We start from the raw sequence: 24,302 nt of genomic DNA, 5'->3' as shown, positions 1-24,302 counted from the left end.
CTTGTTTCTGCCAATCGGAACAAGTTCAATTTCCTTCTTTCCATCATATCTATAATCTCTTTCCTGTTCCCAGTCCATGTTTCTACACTTAGTGTTGCAATCTGCAGTCTTGGAACACTTATTTTGTCTAATCCAGGTGTTCTTTCTTCTATCATTCCCTAGATTAACTTTGGGCTCCAAGGAGTAGTTATTTGTTTCAAAGATATAAGAAGAACTGGTTAGAGTCTGTGCATTTCTATTCTTTCCGAAACTCTGTATTCCTTTTGAAAGCAACTTTTCTTTTCACATCTTCTGCTGACTCGCTATACCTATGCCCGTCGAGGGTTCTTCTGACAGAGTGAACTCCCTCAGGTTTTAATAGCCCCCTACTTCATCTACAAGGTATCAGATGCATTTTATAGCTACTGCCACGTGTTAAATAATTATTTGTTTCATACGTGATACAGATCATCTAAAGGATTTTTCACTTGGGAGTCTGTCTGGTAATCTATATGTTTTTGTTCCTAAAACTGGAAAACTGCTGGACATATTTCAACCAAATTACAAATTTGGAATCTTCTCATTCAGACTTCTGTTATCAGGTGCATATGACTTCAAGGTTATCGCACGGAATTAGTGTTTATAGGAAGATTATTCTCAAATATCTTCATTAACATTAGATCTGTCAAAAGACTGTATGTAACAAACATTTAAGAATATGTTACTTCCGTTTATTTATGCCACATACATATTTATCATACAACAGATAATGGAGATGCTTATGAAAAATTGGATTTTTAGTCCAAGTCCCATGGGACATTTAGTACATGTTACCACAAGATGGGTTAATGGGAAGAACTAAAGAGCCATACTCCTTTCTTTTTTAGTCCAAGGCCCGTGGGATATTTAGTACATGTTACTGCAAGATGGGTTAATGGGAAGAACTAAAGAGCCATACTCTTTTCAACTGAGGAGATAATAAGGGAGTTATCATCAACGATGGGTTTCGCGAGTTTTCAGTCACAGCGCCACACCAGTGGACAGACAAAACAACATGCAACTGAGAAGTAGGGAGAATTTTGCATGTCAGATCAGTAACTGTACCGTACAATAAATTTAAAAATAGCTGCCATTCTGTCTCGACTTCGTTCAATTTAATAAAACCACCTATTAAATTATATTTGAGATTCTATGCCTAATGTCATCTTCAATATGGAACAATAATGAGAGTTGTTACTTGTAATTCAATCAGCTTAATCGTGCTTCACGTTAGTGCTACGTGCTTTCAGAAATAAATGTCTGTTTAACATGTCGTATTAAACATGTGGATAGAAACATGTAAATTTGCATAAATTCATGAGAGAAAGATTTAATCCAAGAAGAACGGGTAAAAATGGAAATGTTCAATAAATTTTTCAAGTTCTTTGAAATCATTTCACCCACATTATTAGCTAAAGAAAAATAGAACAGCTTAAAACAGATCTAGATTCATTTCTGATTAAAAAACACTTACTTTTTAAAAGGATCTGTAGAATTTCTAACATGTCTTCGATAGCTAAACTTCAAGGCTTGTTCAGTACGATCTGCAAGTTTCCTGTTGCTACTCTTGGTCAGCTCGTCAAGAACAGCTGTGAAATCATCAAATGCAGACCTGAAAAGAAAAATGTTTCATAAAGTTCATATCAGTCTGCTCAATCAGTATTACATGAAGGTTAATTCAAACATACTGGATGAAGCAGTGTGTATGGAACAGGTAAGGTGGCAAGTCTGGTGGCATGTTCTGCAAACTCTGCCCACAGTGGACTAGACACCAAACAGTGGTTCATAATATTAATCTGTCATTAACACACACCAGCGTACAATAATGATCTAGTCCAGGACTTAACGGGCAGAGATCGGTTGAGTTTCGAATCTGTAGCCCGCGTACAGTTTGTGGTTTTTGTTGGAATGGACAATGAAGGATCAAGTGAAGAAATGAAAAAATACCCATTTTTATATGACCAACGACATGTTGACTGCAAAAACACTAACAAGAAGATAGAAAAGTAGAGGGAGATAGGATGTACAGTGAACTTAAAGACAGTAATTCTCAACATAATGTGTGATATTAGCCTAATTGTTCTCATTGCAAATATATTTCGTGAACCCACTTCTTCTTCTTGGTCTTTCTCATACGAACATGGAAGACTAGCATTTCCTCTTCATCAGAAGAAGGCCATATATTTGTATATGTTTCCCTTCCGCTGACAAAAAACAACTGCCCACAAACCCTGTCATGCTACGAGTGCGACATCTCCAGATCACAGGCCACCTTGTGTTTCACAATGTCCTGTCAGTAACCGTAACCTGCATTGCGTGTGCCAAGGCCTTAATGTACTTAACAACGGAGAAGTGTTTCATGACAAACTTAGGAGGTTATGGGTAGACTCGTTAATAGTTTCAAGGTAATGAGGCACTGAAGCTGATGACCACAGTTCTAGCCGGAAACAGAGAATAATAGTAATCATCATCATCATCATCATCATCATCATCATCATCATCATCAAGAAGTTTTCACTCCAGTTTCCCGGGTGTGGTTTACGAGCGCTCTCCATTTTAGTCTATTCATGTACCACTGCTCCTTCAAGACTACACCCCAGTTGATTCCTCTGGATGTGATATCTTACTTCACTTGGTCAAGCCATCTCTTCTTAGGTCTTCAAACAGGTCTCTTTCCAGTAATCTCAGTATGCAACCACTATTTTGCAATTCTTCTTTCTGTCATACGTTTGACGTGACCAAACCATCACTAACGTGCCCTACTTATGGTCTCCTTCAGGGACTGATTTATTCTAGCTTGTTCTCTAATCTTCTCATTTCTTACTTTGTCTTTCGTAGTCTTTTGAAGCATGCTTCTTAGAAACTTCATTTCTGAAGCTTGAAGTCTGCTGTCATCTTTTTTGGTAGTTGCATGTTTCCAACCCATAAGTCAATATAGGGACAAAGTATGTTCGAAACAGAGTTTGTTTTGATCTTAGTGGCAGTTGTTTATTCCAGAGCAGATATCAAACTTGCCGATAGAACTGACTGGATTTCTGAATAAGGTTATTTAATTCAAGCTGCATTCTGTTGTCACTTGATATTATGCATCCAAAGTACTGATACTGGTTTACTGTTTCCAATTGTACACCCTTCACCATTATATTATCTTTACTTCTCTGTCTATTAACAGACATTGCAACAGTTTTTGAAGCTCTTTCAGTCCATACTTTTTCAGATGATCATTCCAGACATTCAGCCTTTCCTGGACTTCCATCTCGCTATTTCCCCAGGTAACTATTCATCTGCAAAAGCAAATGCTTTAAGATCCAGGTTGGTGTTCTGCTTCACTTCTTTTATGATTTCATCCATGATGGTGATGAATAGTAATGGTGAAAGGGCACTGCATTGTTGTACTCCTCTAGATGTCTGGAACCAATCTCAATCTCCATTTCCTACTTGAACACAGCTGTAGCAGTCATCATAAAGCATTTTTATTCTCCGAATGAGTTCCATAGATACATTCTTCTTTTTAAGACACTCCCATATAGTAGTTCTAGGGACACTATTGAATGCTTTTTCGATGCCTAGAAACACAAATGTCAAGTTACGATCTTTCTCCCAGTGCTTTTATAATATTTTCAGTGTGAATATGAGGCCTATAGTTGATCTATCTTCCCTAAATCCATATTGTTCTTGCAATTGAGGTTCGATAATTTTCCTTAATCTTTTCTCAAGAATCTTCAAAAATATTTTTAAACCATGGGACAGTAAGGTAATCCCTCTATAGTTGCTGCACCTTTTTCGACTTCCTTTCTTGAACAGGGGAACTATAACTCCCTTTTTCCAGTCATCTGGTATTATTTTATCCTTCCATATTGCCCTTATCACCCTGTATAGTAAATGAATTCCTTGTGGGCCAGCAGCTTTAATCTGTCTGCACTTAGTTCATCAAAGCCAGTAGCTCGTTCATTGTGCGTACTTTTAAGGGCTGATTCTACTTCACTCCAAGTTGGTGGCATTTCTACAGATATATTATCACTGCAGTTTGACTGAATCTGTGCATTAGGACTGGAGTCCTTTTTTATACTATTGTATAAATTCTCAAAGTACAATTTCATAATTTCTCTTATTTCTGTGTCTGGTTTCTGTAAAGCTGTTATTTGCTCATAATTACTAACACTGTTCAGCAATTTGGAATTTGCTTTGCTATCTTCTTCCAATTTATTTGTAAAATCAATCCAAGACTTTTGTTTTTCTTCTGCTACTATTCGTTTCACTCGCAGTCTACAATCTCTGTATGCCTGTTGTAATTCACTCATTTTTTATTCATCCTTTTCATCTCCTTTCTGAATTTCTTTATCGCGAGCCTTTCTTGTTTCATTTTTCTTTTGAACTACTCTTTACTTCATCATTCCACCAGGCTGTTTTTCTTTCCTTTACTACTAGTTTTGCCACATATTTCTACAGCAGTTCCAACAAGACATTTTTTGAATCTGTTCCACTCTGCATTTCCTCCTTGTGTTCTGTCTGCAGGTATTTTGGAGGCCACCTTTTTTGTATACATCATTTTTTGTTTTCTACTTTTTTCAGTTTCCAGGTTTTAATTTTTGGTTTTTTGATTTTCCTTGGTGTGTGGATTTTTACATTTTTGATGATGGCAAGAAGCAGTCTGTGGTCACTATCTAAACTCTCACTTGGTACAACCTCAACATCACAAATAGTTTGACCAGCTTTTCCGTCAGATATTATGTAATCTATTAAGGATTTGGATTTCCATCCCAACTATACCTTGTTATTTTGTGAGATAATTGTTTTTGAAACCAGCTGTTAATTATTTTTAAGCCATTCCTCACATAAAAATCTAGAAGTTGTTCACCTTTCTGGTTCCTGGTACCAAAACCATGCAGGCCCCCGCATTTTCATACCCAAGTCTGTCTGTTCCCACTTGTCCATTCAGATCACCCATCACTCCTTCAGTAGCTTCCTCCAGGTCAGATCGAAATTGTTCCTTGTCTTCTTCATCACATCCAGACTGTGGGGCATATACCTGTATGACTTAACTCTTACAGTGCCAAGATGCCGATTCGATCGGCACCCTCTTATAAGTGGTGTAGTTATGCAGTAAGACGCTAGATTGCACCACAAATCAAATAGAAAGAAGGTAGAATGTTTGTAATTCCTTCTTATGTCATTAGATGGCACTGACATAGCTTCATTTTTGCTAGTTTACTCATGAATTGTGAGTGTATGATCTGTGAGCATTTGACATCTATGATACAATACGGCAGCCTCCTTGTTTGTTTATGTCGGCGTGTTGTGATTTTTTCAATAATTTTACTTCCTAATTGATGCATTTGAGTTATTTATCATAATATATTCAGTTTATTATTATTTCTACTGTAGTTATAGTTACATAGCATTTTATTTAGGTCATAGTAAAGTTGTAAATAGTTCATTATCACAACAAGGCATGTCGTCATGTAGGCCTATTTCGGGAGAAGAAATTGAGGAACTTTCAGGTTGCTTTGAAGATGTAAGCAACTGTAATTTTAGTAAAAGTGATGATTATGATGTTTCTGGGTCTTCAGATAGTGCACCAGAGAATGATGGAGCCGTGCCATTGGCTAATGGGCTTACAACATTTCGTGCAATGTCAAAGAATTATAGTGACAGCGCTAAAGAAAATGACAGTGACAGTGAATTAGATTATTGTTGGACTGAATGCATATTCCCTGAAAGTAATGTTGTCCATCCTCGTAATGTTGTCCATCCTCAACATTTTTATGAAATTCCATGGCCAAAACATGTAGGCCTACCTCAACCTGATGCTCCACACATAGAATATTTCAATCTGTTCTTTACTCTTTCATTCCTGACACTATTAGTTGATTTTGTATGTTGTTCTGAACTGTTCTGTAGTAACAAATACTGCTATTGGACACAGTTCTCTCAAATGATTACTGTTACTCTCCCAAAATTCATAAAATATCCAATCGTTGACAGGTTACACTGTTGGTATCTTTCTCTCCACATGTTCAATGTTTTTAGAAATTAGTTTCTAAATTGGAAAGTAGACCTACATTAACAATATAAATTGGTATATATGATCCCAGATAAGAGTTAAGATTAAATATCTTCACTTAGTCACTTTGGATTTAGTGTTAAATGTGCTAATTAATTTCAAATTATGTTTTTTCCTTTTAAAAATTAAAAAATAATAATATTTTTGTGCACAGTATTCCACAAAATTTTGTTGAAATGCAAGTCACATGTTAATGTTCCTTGGAGTATATCCAGCTCACATACCAAATTTCACCTCTTTAAGTGCGGCCAGTATCCAGTAGTCGGGAGATAGTGGGTTCGAGCCCCACTGTCGGCAGCCCTGAAGATGGTTTTCCGTGGTTTCCCATTTTCACACCAGGCAAATGCCGGGGCTGTACCTTAATTAAGGCCACAGCCGCTTCCTTCCATTTCCTCGTCATTTCCTATCCCCTCGTCGCCATAAGACATATCTGTGTCTGTGCGACGTAAAGCAAATTAAAAAAAAAATTTCACCTCCATATCTTTTAAACTGAGACGTAAATAATTAAAAAAATATATATACAGTGATGCAAAATCCCTGGAAACATGCTTGGCATTCTATGCAAATGATGACCTATTATGAGTCGGCATCCAAAGGGTTAACACCTCCTTATTGAAGGAGACATTCAGTTTGATGATTCTGACATTCACGTATATCACTTCACTTACAGCATCTATATCTTCTCTCCATACAAAACCGACACCATTCTTAGCTTGAAACAATAACATTAAGTGATTTATTAGACCACCTAATCAATACAAAATCGTCTTGGATGATTTACATAGATTTGTTAGCTAATAGTGGTACATGTTTCGCCTTCCCTGAAGGCATCATCAGCCATAGTCTTAACCTTAAATTAAAAATAAGCGTCTAAATAACATGTAGTAATGAAATGAATTTTAAAATCTTGAAGAGATTTGAAGTAAAATAACATTAAAAATAACAATGATGGTTTGAAAATACAATGTGATGAGATATAATAGTGGAAGTATTGACAAAATTAACATTAGAAGGCTGCTAAAATAAGTACAATGGATAAAACAACAGATTGTTATACAAGTAGTAAGATTGCATAAAAGTAAAGTTGATAGTCTGGCAGTTATAATTAGACGATGGCGAAAAATCGTATATAATCAAAGTAAAGAAGAGAGAATAAAAGTCAAAGTTAGTCGAGAGATCCGGAGTTAATCATGATCTTAAAGATAAAAGACGAAAGTCAGATGCATATGGTGAAGTTGTAGAACACATTGAGGATATGAAGTTGGTGAATAGAAGTTGAAGAACAGTTTCAAATAGGATCACTATGGACCATCTCAAAATTTGAAGTGATGTTCAAATGTTGTAAATTGTGAGTTTGTAGATATTCTAGTTGAAAAAGCATATAAAAGTGGAATCATTTGACGGTGACAAAGATAGCTTGTAACATTATGAGTTAGAAGTATTTGCATCAGTAGACTTCTTGCTACGTGTGTTATAACCTTCAGTTATAGCAAGAAGTCTACCGTCAAATGATTTTATTCTCTCTTCTTTACTTTGATTATATACGATTTTTCGCCATCGTCTAATTATAACCGCCAGACTATCAACTTTACTTTTATGCAATCTTACTACTTGTTGTATAACAATCTGTTGTTTTAACCATTGTACTTATTTTAGCAGCCTTCTAATGTTAATTTTGTCAATACTTCCACTATTATATCTCATGACATTGTATTTTCAAACCATCATTGTTATTTTTAATGTTATTTTACTTCAAATCTCTTCAAGATTTTAAAATTCATTTCATTACTACATGTTATTTAGACGCTTATTTTTAATTTAAGGTTAAGACTATGGCTGATGATGCCTTCAGGGAAGGCGAAACATGTACCACTATTAGCTAACAAATCTATGTAAATCATCCAAGACGATTTTGTATTGATTAGGTGGTCTAATAAATAACTTAATGTTATTGTTTCAATCAAATATCATCAATACGGACCAAAAATGATATTTATTACATGTAATAACCATTCTTAGCTTCGATTTTGTTACCCATCCTGTGAAGTTTATATCCTTTCCTCAGCTGTTTTACTCCTGTGCCCTTCCATTTAGTCTCACTTATGCCAAGGATGCAAAGTTTCCTCCTCTCCATCAAATCCATCAATTCTTCACATTTACTTGTCAATGTAAGGATGTTTAGTGTTCCAATCCCGTGTTTGATTTTCTTGTTTTGGGATTTCTTCGCATAACAATATAAAAAGATCATCATTCGGTCATCATACGTTACAAATGTTTAAGAAGATTTGTCAGTCCGGTATTTGTTTTTCATTTTTCTGAGGCTTGTTTTAGTTTTGAAAGCGATCCAAGTACTCTTCAGCTGGCTTGCTAAGCCTAACACTGGAGAGGAGTTTCTGTTAGGGTTCTCTCCCTTAGCCTTTTGAAGTCCTCTGCCACTTCTACAAGGCAGCAGCGTTGGTATCCTCTTCTAATTAACCCCAGAGAGGATGGGTTGCCACATCCGCTATCTCTGCCATTCTGAAGGTTGCCTTCTCTGCCAAAGGTGCTGTTATAGACTTCACCCGTAACCCTGGGCAAGGGCTGCCTCGTCTGCAATCTCCACCGTTCTGAAGTCCATCTCCTCCGCTGAAGATTCCGTTGAGGTCTTCACTCGTAACCCTGAGCCGGAACCCTTACCAATGTTACACACACGGACCAGTGTACTCTGGTACTCGCATAGGCAGGGGCGCCACTCCCTGGGCAGGTTTGCCTCCGAAGAGGGTCCCTACCTGAGCCTAGTAAATTCACAGAGGCTAACGGAATGACCACAAAGACACAACAATCTACAATGAAAATGTATGAACAGGGCAATTAACTGAGGAACACCTCAGATATATTACAACCTCACGTACAAATTAGTTTTGTTATCTGGGTATTGCATCTGAGTATGCTGTTTAAAGGAAATAGATCATTTGATGAAGAGTGTCTATACCTTTGAAACCAATAGGAAACGCATTCAAAAAAGGTCAGGTTGCAATAACCAACCCTCAAGCAAGCAAGGAAGCTAGTACTTTTACATGATTGTACATGTCAAGATCATAACAGGACCTGCAGATTTATGTGGAATGCGAACTACGGATACATGATGCCTTTACCTGGATTCAAATCATGGCCACCTTACTGAGAAGCTAGTCACAATATCACTCAGCTATTACACCCTGTGGTTGCAATAACAATTACAGATACAGCAGTAGGAAAAATGTACAATTTAGTAAGTGTGGTAGAAACATGCCAAATTTATTGCAACAATTAATTCAGGCTGGTTTGTGCTTTTTAAACTATGACTGATGTCATAAATCCACAAAAGAAAGTCTGGATATGATTACTCCATTCAAGACAACATTTTGATAATTTCCATGTACAGTGCAACTTTCTGCTCTGGTGGCACAATATCTTTATGAAGCATGATAGAACGGCTTTTACAACAGCTGACATTCTAACATTTTCAGTTCAAGACAGGAAAACAAAATTTTTCTTAATGTCGCCATTGATGCTTTCACGGCCCGTATTTATAGACATGATATAGGCTTTTGGGCTTATGCCGTGTCAAGAAAATAAGGTGAAATTACATTTCGCAGAGAACTTTGCTTTGCATCATCAGAAGGAAATCTTGACTGTCCACGAGAAAGGCTTCTAAAACAATGAGGTTTGAATTTAGACGTTACCCAATAGAAGTGGAAATGGTAAGTTCAATCATCACCAGATGGCTTCCCGGAAGCGGAAACTGACGGAACCATCAGAAAGTCTGAGAGGGTCACATAACAGGTGTACGCACATATGAAGGTATGACATTGACACAAGCCTGGAATTAAATATCTGGCGATGAGGAACGTATGAATTTGGAAAACACCCAAACGAAATAATAGTGAAGTGACAGGAAAGAGAACTACCTACGTAAATCCTTACTGGCTGGCAACCAGGTATTACTTGATAGACAGTGTCCCTGTAGAAATTGTTAGGATTTCTACGTATTTCCACAGCTTCCCGAATAATCCTGAACCTGTAGTGTCTAGTGTGAGTAAAAGCTCGAGCTGAAAATGACATCATGACCCGATTTGTCTGGCTGGTTGAGACGAATATCACGTTCATGTTCCTTGATTCAAAGTAATAAACTTCATGGTTAGGTTCCGTATTGATACAAGTGCGAATGGACCGACATGTTTGGCCTAAAAGGAGAACAATAAAACTTTGATTTCCACCTATTCAATACATTTATGAATTTATGAATTAATGAATTAATGTGTTGAGAAGATGGAAATCAAAGTTTTATTGTTCTCCTTTTAATAGACTTTCAATACGGAAAAAATGAGGATAGTCTCTTGCATTGTTTGGCCTATGTATATCTTACCGCAAGTACAGGGAATTTCGTCTACCCCAGGATGTAAAAGTGGGGACAATTTGTCCTTAGTTTTACCCAGACTGTGAGCAGTTTTAGTGATGGTGCCAAACACGGTTTTTATATTGTGTTTGCGGAGGACCATGGCAATTCAATCTGTGGCAGGTAGGCAGTTCCCTTCACTTCTTCGTTCTGTGAGCTTTACTTGGTTGTTTCTCTGGGATGCAGGGCTCTATGAATCTGCAAATCGCTGTAACTATTACCCTTGAACGTGACTTTGCGTGTGTCCATCTCCACCTGGATATATGATGGCTCACAAATTCATCTCACTCTCTTGGTGAGTGTTGTTAGAATGCCTTGTTTTTGTGCTGGATGGTGGTGAGAATCTGCATGAAGATAGCGATTTGTGTGGGTAGGCTTACGATAGACTGTATGTCCTAAGGAGCCGTCTGGTTTATTTCTTACTAGAACATCCAAGACAGGAAGGCATCCGTCCGACTCCATCTCCATAATGAATTTTAATTGAAGGATGTTGCTGATTTAGGTGGTTTAGAAACAGATTAAATTTCTCTGGACCTTCTGTCCAGGCCACAAATGTATCATCAACATACCTCCACCATATCACAGGTTTGACGGGCGCTGAAGCAATAGCCAATTTCTACAAACAGACGGACGGAGTGGCTACAGGAGGTCCACTTTCACCCGTAGTGGCTAATTTCTTTATGGAGCATTTTGAGGAGGGCGAGATGAATTTGTGAGCCATCAAATATCCAGGTGGAGATGGACACACTCAAAGTCACGTTCAAGGGTAATGGTTACAGCGATTTGCAGATTCATAGAGGCCTGCATCCCAGGGAAATGCCTACCTGCCTTACATTCATAACACCACAGATCGATTTGCCAAGGTCCTCCGCAAACACAATATAAAAACCGTGTTTGGCACCGTCACTAGAATTGCTCACAGCCTGGGTAAAACCAAGGACAAACTGTCCCCACTTTTACATCTTGGGGTATACGAAGTTCCCTGTACTTGCAGTAAGGTAAACATAGGCCAAACATGCCGGTCCAATGGTACTTGTATCTAGGAACATGAATGTAATATTCGTCTCAATCAGCCAGACAAATCAGCAATAGCTGAGCACGCTCTATCGTCGGGTAACGTCAAGGTTCCAAGTTGTTCGAGCTCTTACACTAGATGCTACAGGTCCAGGATTATAGGGAAGCTGTGGAAATACATAGAAATTCTAACAATTTCAACAGGGACACTGGCTATCTTTTAAGCAATACCTGGTTGCCAGCCATTAAGGATTTACATAGGTAGTTTCCTTCCCTGTTCCTTCACTATTGTTATTTCGTTTCTGTGTTTTCCAAATTCGTACGTTCCTCATTGGCAGATGTTTCATTCCAGGCTTGTGTCAAGGTCATACCTTCATATGTGCGTACACCTGTTATGTTATGAGACCCTCTTAGACTTTGTGATGGTTCTGTCAGCTTCCGCTTCGAATGCTAGCACTGTACCGCATCCGAGGAGCCATCTGGTGACGAATGAACGTACCGTTTCCACTTCTATTGGGTAACGTCTAAATTCAAACCTCATTGTTTTTTATAAGCCTTTCTCGTGGACAGTCGAGATTTTCTTCTGATGACGCAGAGCAAAGTTCTCTGCCTTATTTTCTTGACATGGCATAAGCCCAAAAGCCTATATCATGTCTAAAATTTTCTTAAACAATTTTTATTGTCCATGGAATATGTCTCACATTTCCAAGTTGTCTCCTGCCAGTAGCATTATTCTTTACACCACTAAGCAATGCCTGGTCTAAGGGGCAACTGCCTGACCACAGTCATACTGTTGGCTCAACAATTAATACCTCTGAGGAATTGCTGGATGATCGTCTCACTCAGTCAGGTAATATTTAAGTAATAATAATAATAACTTAAATGTTTCCACCTTTTCAATACAATATATTCACAAATTTACAAAATTATACGGTACTAGTTTCGACCCATCTAGGGGTCATCATCAGCCGTATTGGAGCAAAGATCATTTGTGGCGAAATCCTAAGACAATATTATTTTAAAGAATAACAAGTGAAATGAGATGTTATGGTAATAGTTAATAATACAAGGAATATACATAATAAGAGGTTTTTAACAAAGAATAAAGTATAAATGGGGTGTTGTAAAAATTATAATCGTGGAAATCAGTAAATTCTTGTATTGAAATGAAATATGGCTTAGGAAGAGGGCTTAAGGTGGGGCTGAAGGGTGTGGGAGAAAGTGTAATTGTCTTGGAAAAGTACCTTTGATTAAATTTAGGATTGAGTTTAGGTTGGCTGCATTATTGTTTCTGAGGAATGCAGTTTTCTGCTCAACATTAAACATGGCCTACCTAGCTGTAGTTTTGTTTATACATTCACATTTGAACATTTTATTCACACCATCACCTACAGTTGATTTGTGCAATAAGGGAGGGGTTGAATATCCTAATGGATTTGTAACTGATGAGGCAAGTAACAGCTAGTCCATATTCTAGGACAATTACTCTCTTTCTTGGCATTATTCCCAATTGACTGGAGGATGTCCTCAGTGATGATACTGGCCTTCTTCATGTCTTCATTAATGCAATTCTTTGGCTTACTGAAAGATTGAAATCCACTGGGGTTGAGTCACAGTGCTGTGGTGGCTACCGAATCCGTGGTATTCCTCACCACATGTCCAAAAAATCTAAGCCTTGCTTCCTACATTTTCTCAGCAATCGGTGCCACGTCCGTTCGCCTACAGACACGTCCATTTCTCATGTGACCACATGTGAGCCCAAGGCTCCAACAAGCATTCACATTTCCATTACGTAGAGAGCCTGTCCATATTTTGATATTATCGGCCAGCATTCCATCCCATAGACAACAACTGGGCAAACAACATTGTAGATTTTTGCCCACAGGTGTTCAGGCATCCGTCCAGTAACCTGTTGGCACTTCGTCCATAATGCACTGACCCAGCTATGGACTACTGGAAGGATATTGTCATGGTATCTAATGACTGAGCCAAGATATCCAAATTCTGTGTGGTCTTCTCAAGCTGTTCTTCATCAACGCTGATGTCATTTGAGTTCCACTCTCCATGCACTCCTGTCTTCCGAGAATACATAAGGGTTGGGAAGTATTCTTCCACCTCATTTTTTTGGGTGCTAAGTGTTTATTTCCCACGTACCGATGTGTGCTGCATTCGTGGGAATATCTGCTGAACTTTATGGATCTCCTTGGTGAGCTTTAGCTTCCATGGAAAACATCTGATGAGAGTGATTGCAAAAACATATCACATGTCGTAACAATGATCATGGAGGGCATATTTACCAGATATTATAATAGGAATTGAATCACAGCTGAGAAGTGATATTATGGACGCAGAAATTTTTCTTATAGAACTGGACTGTTGACCACAGAGACAGGTTTAGGAACAATAGGAGGGAAAGTATTCATACTGGTGAAAGAATAACTTGTAAGCTAAAAAAAGTGAAGGATGAGAAACATGAAATTCTATGTGTCTTAACTCTAAAGATAATAGGCAATTTGATGTTTTTGCGGTGTACAGACTTGGCAAGACCGACGTTGACAGTGAAGTGGAATTATTGCATAAGATAATAAGATATGTGGAGAATGACACAGAAAGGAACGTTATTTACCAAATGTTAACTGGGAACAGAATGCAGATGACAGAAAGCACAGCCAACAAATGGCAAGTAAGTTAATATGGGAAGGGCAGCTGAAACTGAAAGTGACGGAACCAACTAGAGGGGAAAATATTTAAGACGTGGTGCTGATAAAACCATACTGCTCATTTAATGCAAGAACATCATAACTCAAAAACAACCTGTTTTGAGTTATATATGAGGACTGGGGCAAAAGTCATGGCAACTATTTTTTTTTTCTTGTAGATACGTAAATGGATCACAAACGTATATGTGTCGTGTGGAAGTTCTGCAGGCATAGTGTGTATGCAGAACAACAGATGACTCTGTGATAGCTGGTAGGAGCACAGCGAGGGCTGTGAAATCAGACAGTTGGTGAGTGTCGTGCGAGATGGAAGTAACCCGTGTTGAGCAGCGCGCTTACATCAAAACAGCCATTCTCCGAGGGAGAAATGCAATGGAATATCACAGTGAATTAGTGGAAGCCCTTGGGAATAATGCCCAACCATACCATACAGTAGCACGGTGGGTAGGAAAGTATCAGCAAGGACGTGTGTCAACCAGTGATGAGCAACGTTCAGGTCGACCTGTCAGTGTGCGGACCGATGTGGCGCGTGCCATCATCGGGCAGCTCCTGGATGGAGATAAACGATAGATGCTACTGGAGATAGAGAGGGCAAGTGGCATCAAGAAACGCACCGTCCACAGGATATTGCGTAATGAGCTGCAACTGTGCAACATTGCATCGCGGTGGGTACGGCATGCACTGACGGAAGTTCAAAGGTGGGTGCGCTATGCAATATGCTCCGACCACCTTGCATACTGGCAACAGGACGGCGATCAATTCTTGTCACGAATAATTGCCATTGATGAATTTTGGGCCAGGGCATATGAACCAGAACTGAAACATCAGTCCGCGGAGTGGGGACATGCTGGATCACCAAGGAGGCAGAAGGTCCGTCAGAATCCTTCCCCAGTCAAATTGATGGTGATAGACGCGTATGACATCAGGGGTGTCATTGCTGGCCACTTTGTTCCACATGGCAGAACATTGACCGCACAGTACTACAGGGACTTCCTGGTACGACAGGTACAACGTGGCGTTTGGGAGAAACAACTGGATCTAGTGGACAGTGCAATAATCCTGCACGACAATGCAAAACCACATAAAGCGAGTGTGTAGGGCAGCTACTGCGACGTTGGGCATGGGAAGAATTGGAGCAACCACCGTACTCTCCCGACATTTTGCCCTGTGACTTTGATCTCATTCGAAGGATTAAGGATCCACTACGTGGTAGGCAGTTTGCAACACGACAGGTGACTCGATTCACACGTGGTGCGGCAAATGCTGAGGAAGATGGTATTCAGCGCTTCCCGCATCGTTGGCAGCGTATGGTGTCAGTAGCAGGGGACTATTTCGAGGGTCTTTAGGCCCAGATTTGTCATGTCAACATTATGTGTACTGTGTTGTCATTCTTTTGCACCGGAAAGGCTATATTGCCCTGTATACTACCATAATGAATTAGTGGGTTACGATATTTCAGTGAGTTTCATTGTCCACGCATGTAGTTAACACCTTGTCCTTTCGTCTGTATATGTCACATTTTCCAACCAGACTGGTATCTTCAAGAAGAAAAAAAATAGTTGCCATGACTTTTGCCCCAACCCTCGTATACCATATTATTGGTTCTTACATGCACTTTTAATTGGTATACATAAATCAAAACAGGCAGTTTTTGAGTTATGATGTTATTGTATTAAATGAGCGAAATGAACTCTATAGTGAAAGTGAAGTGATAGATGGTATAAGTGATCATGATGCAATTTTTGTAGTAGTTAAAAATAAAAGTGATAGAAAGGAAGGTTGTAAAATTAAGAATATGACGGACGGACGGAGGGACGGACGGACGGATGTATATGAACTTAAAATGATCAGTGGAACTGACCCACAGTGCCTCACATGCATAGAAGCTGGCATAGAACAATACAATTACTGACCAAGGGACTGCTTCTGTAGCACAATACTGAATCGGCGATACTTGTAGTCAAAAGGGGTCCAAAATCCAAGTCAGTGGCCCCTAAAAATGGTACTTATCACTAGGAAAGTAGAACCACGTTATTTGTCATGTTGCGGTACTAATCAAGAGTAGCGTAGACACGCAGTATTTCACATATTATGGTACTACTCACAGGTAAGGAAATTCGCACATGCATTACAGACCTACGCTGTTTCACACATTACGGCACCATTTACAAGCGACACAAACCTATGGTGTTCATCACATAAGGGTAGTAACCATAGGCACTCGTACTATCTTGTGGTGTTCCTCATATAGTGGGTACTAATCATAGGCAAGCCAGAACCATGGGTTTCCTCATCCCATGGTGTCGCTCATATAGTGCTACTAATCACAGGTACTGTAAAAGCCGTCGAGCCCTCATTTGCTACTAATCACAAACCTATTTAGTACCCAACATAGTGGTAGTACACGCAAGTAAAAGCGACCCATGGTGTTCCCCGCGTGGTGGTACTAATCACAAGTAGTTTCATGGTTCTAATTTGATCATCCCCTGGTTGCCCCTTTTAGTTGCCTCTTATGACAGGCAGAGGATACCTTGGGTGAATTTTTCGTCTGCGTCCCTCATCCACAGGGGGAGAGGAATTTTTAAAAAGCAATTTTAATTAATAGAAAATGGTAAATAAAAAATATAAACAGACTATGACATGGGATTAAAGCAACTGTTGAGGAGTGTGAAAACTGGTACGTACCTTTAAAAGTGGTAAGGAAGGATAAGGACCCAGTTTATTGTAACAGGGAAATAAAGAGACTAAGAAAGAGGTGCAGGTTAGAAAAAATAGTGTTTGGAATGGTTGTGACAGTAAGGAGAGACTGAAGGAACTTACTAGAAAACTGAATTTAGCAAAAAATTCAGCTAAGGATAACATGATGACAAACATAATTCGCAGTCATATGAATTTTAGGGAACTCTTTTTAAATTTACTTTTTTACAATTTTGCTTTACATCGCACCAACACAGACAGGTCTTATGGTGACGATAGGATAGGAGTGGAAAGGAAGTGGCCATGGTCTTAATTAAGGTACAGCCCAAGCATTTTCCTGGAGTGAAAATGGAAAACCATGGAAAATCACCTTAAGGCTGCCGACAGTGGGGTTCAAACCCACTATCTCCCAAATGCAAGCTTACAGCTGCGTGACCTTAACCGCACGGCCAACTTGTTTGTTTTTTAGGTGTATAGATATATTAAGGCAGAAAACAGGTTCCAGGAAGGACATTCCAGGGATCATTAATGAACTAGGGGAATGTATATGCAAGGACGTACAGAAGGGAGAAGTATTCAGTTAAAAGTAGGTAAAGGTAGTTGGATATAAGGATAATGTCCAGATATACTAGGCGAATAATACTGGTGAATTACTTAAATTTACCTATGAATAAAAACTTTTACAAAAAGATATAAAAGATGAAAGCTAGGAAAGCAGCTGGGTTTCATAACATTTCTGGGGATATACTATAGCTAGAACCCTGCAGAGATACAGATATCCGCGAAGTTAGTGTCTTGGCGGAAGCAAACAGTATCGTAGTGTGGATAATTTTGCTGATAATTTCTAAATAACGAAATTTACTGATTTTCACTTACGTATACTCTTATTTTTGTTTGCGCTTAGGTGACTCGACAGTGGTATGGAAGAATAGCGATATACAAAAAGAGCCTTGAGACCATAAAGCTGTAAATCTGACTTAAGCTTAACTGGCTCCTGTCTGCAATTAATGGAAGAAGGAACAAAGTTCAATCCGTCAGTAGTTGTCGCAAGAGAGAATCCCTCATAAACCTGTGACTGTAGGGGTTCTCGTGCCAGATATGAGGTCTATTGTATTATGTTAACAAATCTAGCCTTTCTAATATCTTCGGCACCGGGCGAGTTGGCCGTGCGCGTAGAGGCGGCGGCTGTGAGCTTGCATCCGGGAGATAGTAGGTTCGAATCCCACTATCGGCAGCCCTGAAAATGGTTTTCCGTGGTTTCCCATTTTCACACCAGGCAAATGCTGGGGCTGTACCTTAATTAAGGCCACGGCCGCTTCCTTCCAACTCCTAGGCCTTTCCTATCCCATCGTCGCCATAAGACCTATCTGTGTCGGTGCGACGTAAAGCCCCTAGCAAAAAAAAAAAAAAAAAAAATATCTTCGGTGTAATATAGTGTAGTTAAACCTTTTCAATATCCGCAGATAAGCATTCGCGGATACAGATAACCTTTCGCGGATGAAGATGAAGGAAGTGCGGATGCGGATACTAATTCATATATCCGCGCAGGGTTCTAACTATAGCCAATGGATTGGTATATAGTGCCATATCTGAAATACCTATTTGATTTCTGTTTGCACAAAGAAGCAATACTAAATGAATGGAGTGTTGTAAAAATAGCCCCAGTATACAAGGGAAAGGGTGACAAACAAAGTCAGCTTGATACATATTGTTTGTAAGCTCTGGGAAAGCATTCTTTCTGATTACATTAGACATATAATACAGATGTTATGTTCGTGAAATTACTGACTGGTTTGATGGAAGGCAGTTTGAGTTTAGGAAAGGTTATTCCAGTGAGGCTCAACTTGTAGGATTCCAACAAGATACAGTATAGCAGATATCTTAGATTCAGGTCAAATGATCTGTTGAATGTGTGGCTAAATTTCTAGAAAATAGAACTCTGAGAAATAAGAGTAGGTGAAGGAAGTGTTATCTGATCCTGCAATGATTAAGAGGAGGGTCCCACAGGACAGTATTACTGGGCCTTTATGTTTTCTTATATATATATGATATGAGTAAAAAACCAGAATCACAGATAAGGCTCTTTGCAAATATTATTGCACTCTATAGAATATTCGTAAGTTACAGGATTGTGAGCGACTAAAAATAAAACCTAGACAATGTTGTGAGATGGACAGCATAGCAGCATTGTAAACAGGATGAAGAGTAAGGCTGTAAGTTCCACCAAAAGGAAAAGTCCTCTCAGTTTTAATTACTGTGTTGATGGTGTGACTGTACCTCATGGGGACCACTGTAAGTACCTAGGTGTTAATACAAGGAATGATCTTCATTGGGGAAAACATATTAATGAGGTTGTAACAATGATGTTTGTTGTTTAAAGGGGCCTAACATCTAGGTCACTGGCCCCAAGGTTGTAAAAGTATACAGATCTCTTCATATCATTATAAGGGTACTTAGGGGTTGTAGCAAAGATCTTTAGGAGAGGGCATATAGGTGTCTGGTAAGACCCCAATTAGAGTATGGTTCCAGTGTATGGCACCCACACCAGGACTACTTGACACAAGAACTGGAAAAGATCCAAAAGAAAGCAGAATGATATGTTCTTGGTGATCTGGGTAGTTACAAACATCCTGCAAACATTGGGCTGGGATGACTTGGGAGTAAGATGAGCTGCTCAACAAAGTGTTATGTTCCGAGCTGTCAGTGGAGAGATGGCGTGGAATGACATCAGTAGACAAATAAGCTTGAGTAGAGCTTTTAAAAGCAGGAAAAATCATAATATGAAGATAAAATGGAAATTTAAGAGGACAAATTGGGGCAAATACTCATTTATAAGATGAGGAAATATTTTTCCAAAATCATCCCACATTTCTAATGCTGATATTTTCCCATATCATTCCACGTTTTTAATGCTGATATTTTATGGAGTTCCAAAGTATTTCAGCAGAATTTGTTAAATGAGAGATTTTAGTGAAATTTTCATTGCCCCATCCCATTCTTTAAAAATTCCAAGTTCTCTGATAATGTTTTAAAAAAGGACTAGGTAAACTAGGGAATCTGTTGTTACCTGGCGGCAGACCTAAATGCAAATCACTGATCATGGATTGACTGAAAGTAAGAAATCAACGTTTCATAAACCTATATGCTCTAATCATGGATTTTCTTGATTTACTGTATATCTTTCTTGCATCTTTCAAGATTATTTACTATGTATTATCACTAGGGCCTGGATTTATATGAACTAAAAAAAACTGAAAATATGCATGCAAATATGCACTAAAAAGTTAGAATATATGCACGGAAAATAAGGAAAACATGCAGTTTTAGGTACTTAACAGGTATCATTTATTGCAAAAAGAAACACCATAATAGGTAACTAGTAGTCTTTCAATGTTTTCTGGAGACAAACTATGTCTATTGTCTGTCAAAATGTGTTTATAGGCTGAGAATGATCGTTCTACATCAACTGACATTATTGGACAGTACTTATACATGGGACCCAACGTTTCGGAGCATACATCTGGCAAGGATACCCTACTTCCACTCAAGTATTGACTAACTTAATCTTCTTCAGTCCTGGGTTCGAATTCAACACCTTTTCTAACTTGCATTTAATCTTCTCTCCAATTTTGCCTGTGGAATTCAATGAAAATGCAGCTTTCTCAACGAGATCAAGTGATTCATGGAGGGGAGTACCAGAAGATTATAAGCTCTCAATGGCTTTTGAAAGTTTAGAAAAATGTGCATGAATGAAATTCGCATCTTGAGAAACAGTAGCGGTTTCAAACACAACTTTTGCATCACAGACACACGCAATATGCTCATCTTCAAGTTTTGTAACCACTTCTTTCACTTCATTAAAAAGTTTCCTGATAAAATGATACTGCAGATAACCATGTCGCCAACCTAGTCAGGACAGGTTCAGGTGGCAAAGGAACTTCAGGTAGACAATCTTTGTAGAATTGGACACGAGTTGGTGCTTTCAGAAATCATTTCTTCCCACATCCAATTAAATTGTTAACATCTGGAAACTGTGTGCGTATTTCTTCTGCAATGCGGTGTAATCCATGCGCTAAACAGGTTATGTGTATGAGTTTCGGATAAAATACTTGGAGGGCCTTTGCTGCTTTCAACGTATAAGAAGCTGCATCTGTGAGCAGTACAAGCACTTTACAACAATAAAATTATTCTCAATTTCAGATGGCCACAATAGTCGCAGAGAATCATTTACAAATCTTGCTATTGTGCTATGGTTGGTCTTCTCTAGTACTTTACAAGCAAGAAGATGCGGTTTACCAGGTTCGTTTGGATGTAATTTACCAACCACGAAATTTGCTATGTAACGGCCACATGAATCCGTTGCATTATCCACCGATATCCAGATACAGTTCCTTCCGATATTGGAACGGATCATTTCCAGGGTAGATTCATATAGCAAAGGTAGATAATTTTTCCTAAGAGTTGATTCATCTGGTATTTTTTGATTTACACAATATTTCTCGAGAAATGATCGCAGAACTGGATTGTTTAATTTATTCTATGGAATGCTGCTGCATACGAAAGTCCTAAAAAGATCATTTGAAAATGTATTAAGAATACAGGACTTGGGCTTTACCTGTGTAAGAAGTAGTTGTGGTGTGCTGTTCTTCTCCTACTTTCCTTTAATATGTGCAGTTGTTTTTGAATGCTGTTCAAGCTGAAATTTTTTTCATATTTCACTTCTTTTGAGCAAACTTGACAGTACACGATGACACCATCTGTTGAATAGCCCCTATTACCCGACACCCACTGATTTTACAATGGCGAAAAATGAAAGTATCCTCCTATTCAATACATCATATATTCCGTCATTAGACGGAGTAAACAAGTTCAGACATGTTTCGGCTCGTTTGAGCCATCTTCAGTGAAAAAATTAGGGGGGGGGTGGAATAATTTACATAATATGAGTTGAAAAAATGCTAAAAAACATAATGAAAGCGCAAATGAAAAAACAAACAAAAGAGAGCCTAGACGGAAACAAAATAGCACAAATATACAATATTTACATCAAAATGCAGAGTAAAAAACAACTTATTGCAACAAAATTCAGTGAAACAGGAGTTAATTTGAAATAATAATTGATACTAAAAAACTGCGTTAACCTAAGAAACAAGGGAATGAGAAAACAAATGATGCAGATGGAAATGAATGGTAGTAGCACATGGTGAGGTTGTGGACCTCATAGTTTACAAATTATTAGTTTATAAAAACGACAAAACAGTTTGAAATCGCTGTCAAAATCCTAGTGGAAACCCATCACATCAAAATGGTCAGGAGGAGAGCGGGAGCAAACATTTTGAGAGAAACCAAGCCTGAATTAACCTGCAGGCGAAAAGCCTGTGATAAGGAGAAAAAACACCTTAAATTTAAGGCTTCAGAAATAGCAGCATTCTTAATATGTTCTCAATCTAGCGGTCCCTTTCTTCATTATTGTTTCATAATGTTGGCTGGTGTTTTGCCTTATTATAGAGGGGTCGGAAGGGCCGCATATAAAAAATATGAGAAGCTGTGTTAGGTAGAAGACAGATGCATAGTAAATTGTAGTAATCTAGTGGAAACCGTCAATGAAGTTCTAATCTGTAATGGAAAAAATGAGGTTGTATGAGAAACATGGGTTGATAAGTAAAAAGTGTGGAATGGTTGTGAAGAAAGCTTAAACTTACGGTGTGCAGTAGGTGGTTGTCCTCTCTAGTGGCCTGGCTTTCTCAAAGTAACGGTCTCGTTCGCGTGATCGAGTCTATTGTTGGTTCGGCTGTGTCTGCTAGGATGGAAGGAGCGGAGGGGGAAGGGGAGGTACAGGGCTGGTTTGAGGAAGGGAGGGGTGTTGAGTTGGAGAGATGGAGGTGGGTTTGTTTGGCAAATATAAAGAATGAATGTTTCAAGAGGATGTTAGTTTACTCGCTGACTTCTAAAGCTCGAATGGTGTGGCCTTCTTAAAGTGACGGTCTCGGTCGCGTGATCGAGTCTATTGTTGGTTGGCTGTGTTTGTTAGGTTGGAAGGAACGGAGGGGGAAGGGAGGTGCAGGGCTGGTTTGAGGAAGGGAGGGGATGTTGAGTTGGAGAGATGGAGGTGGGTTTGTTTGGCAAATATAAGGAATGAATGTTTCAAGAGGATGTTAGTTTACTCGCTGACTTCTAAAACTCGAATGGTGTGGCCTTCTTAAAGTGACGGTCTCGGTCGCGTGATCGAGTCTATTGTTGGTTGGCTGTGTTTGCTAGGTTGGAAGGAGCGGAGGGGGAGGGGTGTTGTGAGGAGGGGAGGGGGGGAGTGGTGGTGAGTCGGGGAGATGGAGGTGGGGTTTGTTTGTGTTATGGAAGTTCTGACAAATGTATGGAATGAATGTTTCAAGTAGAATGTTCTTTTTCTCGCTGACTTCATTTAAATTGTGAGTGGGGTTCATAAACTGATCTAAATCGATGTGGATGCTCTCGAGAATGTTGAGCAAGGTGCCTTTTTGCTCATAATGCAAGATCTTCAGGTCTTTGTCTATTGAAGTGTATTCGTGGCTGGATGTTTTATGGTGTTCGCTCATAGCTGAAAAACGATTATATTTGAGAGCGTTGCGATGTTCGGCGTATCTTATGACAAAATTGCGGCCTGTTTGACCTATGTAGCTGGAATTACAGGATTGGCACTTTAATTTGTAAACTCCGGAGTTCAAATATTTGTTGTTGATGTTGCTATTGTTATTGTTGACAGTGTGTGGATTGAAAATGAGTTTGGAGTTGGTGTGGGAGGTTCTGTAAGCTATTTTGATGCTGTGTTTCTTGAAAATATTAGAAATTTGGTAAATGCTACTATTATTGAAAGTGAATGTGGAAAATTTTTCTTTTGGAGCAGAATCTTTTGCTAGGGTAGTTTTGGGTCTGCTTTTGTATCTATTGATGATTCTGCTGATGAAGGTTCTATTGTAACCATTGTGTTCTGCAATGTTGTAGATGGTATTAATTTCTTTTTTGAAATTCTTGCGAGATAAAGGGATAGTTAATGCTCTGAGGACCATGCTATTGTAAGCTGCTTTTTTATGTATGTCTGGGTGCACAGAGGTCTGATGGATGGTATTGATGGTGTGGGTGGGTTTCCTGTATATATTGAAGGATAAAGTGTTGTTGCTGTTGCGCATAATGGTTAAGTCCAGGTAATTAAGGGCTTTATTGTTTTCTGACTCTATGGTGAATTTTATATGTGGGTCAATAGAGTTGAGAAATCCAAGTACTGTGTTGCTGTTGGTAACGTGGGAGTCTAAAATAACAAAGGTGTCATCTACAAAGCGTGTCCAGTGTTGGATGCCATTGATCTTGCCAATGATGTGAGAATGTTCTAAATGATCAATGT

The 24,302-nt window shown here is 38.9% G+C and overlaps 1 protein-coding gene across 2 annotated transcripts in view; it reads right to left on the bottom strand.

Annotated features, from left to right (window-relative positions):
- The window catches only part of LOC136877498 (nuclear pore complex protein Nup93), a 262,104-nt gene that overhangs the window by 91,390 nt on the left and 146,412 nt on the right, over positions 1 to 24,302 (bottom strand). For both annotated transcript variants that reach the window (XM_067151599.2, XM_067151600.2), the window contains exon 8: positions 1,493 to 1,630. In XM_067151599.2, the coding sequence (XP_067007700.1) occupies positions 1,493 to 1,630 (138 nt within the window). The remainder of the gene's footprint in view (positions 1 to 1,492; positions 1,631 to 24,302) is intronic.

Source organism: Anabrus simplex, chromosome 7 (assembly GCF_040414725.1).
Source record: "Anabrus simplex isolate iqAnaSimp1 chromosome 7, ASM4041472v1, whole genome shotgun sequence".
Lineage (NCBI taxonomy): Eukaryota > Metazoa > Arthropoda > Insecta > Orthoptera > Tettigoniidae > Anabrus > Anabrus simplex.
The sequence above is the reverse complement of the archived record's forward strand: the minus strand, read 5'-3'. Positions and strand labels throughout refer to the sequence as shown.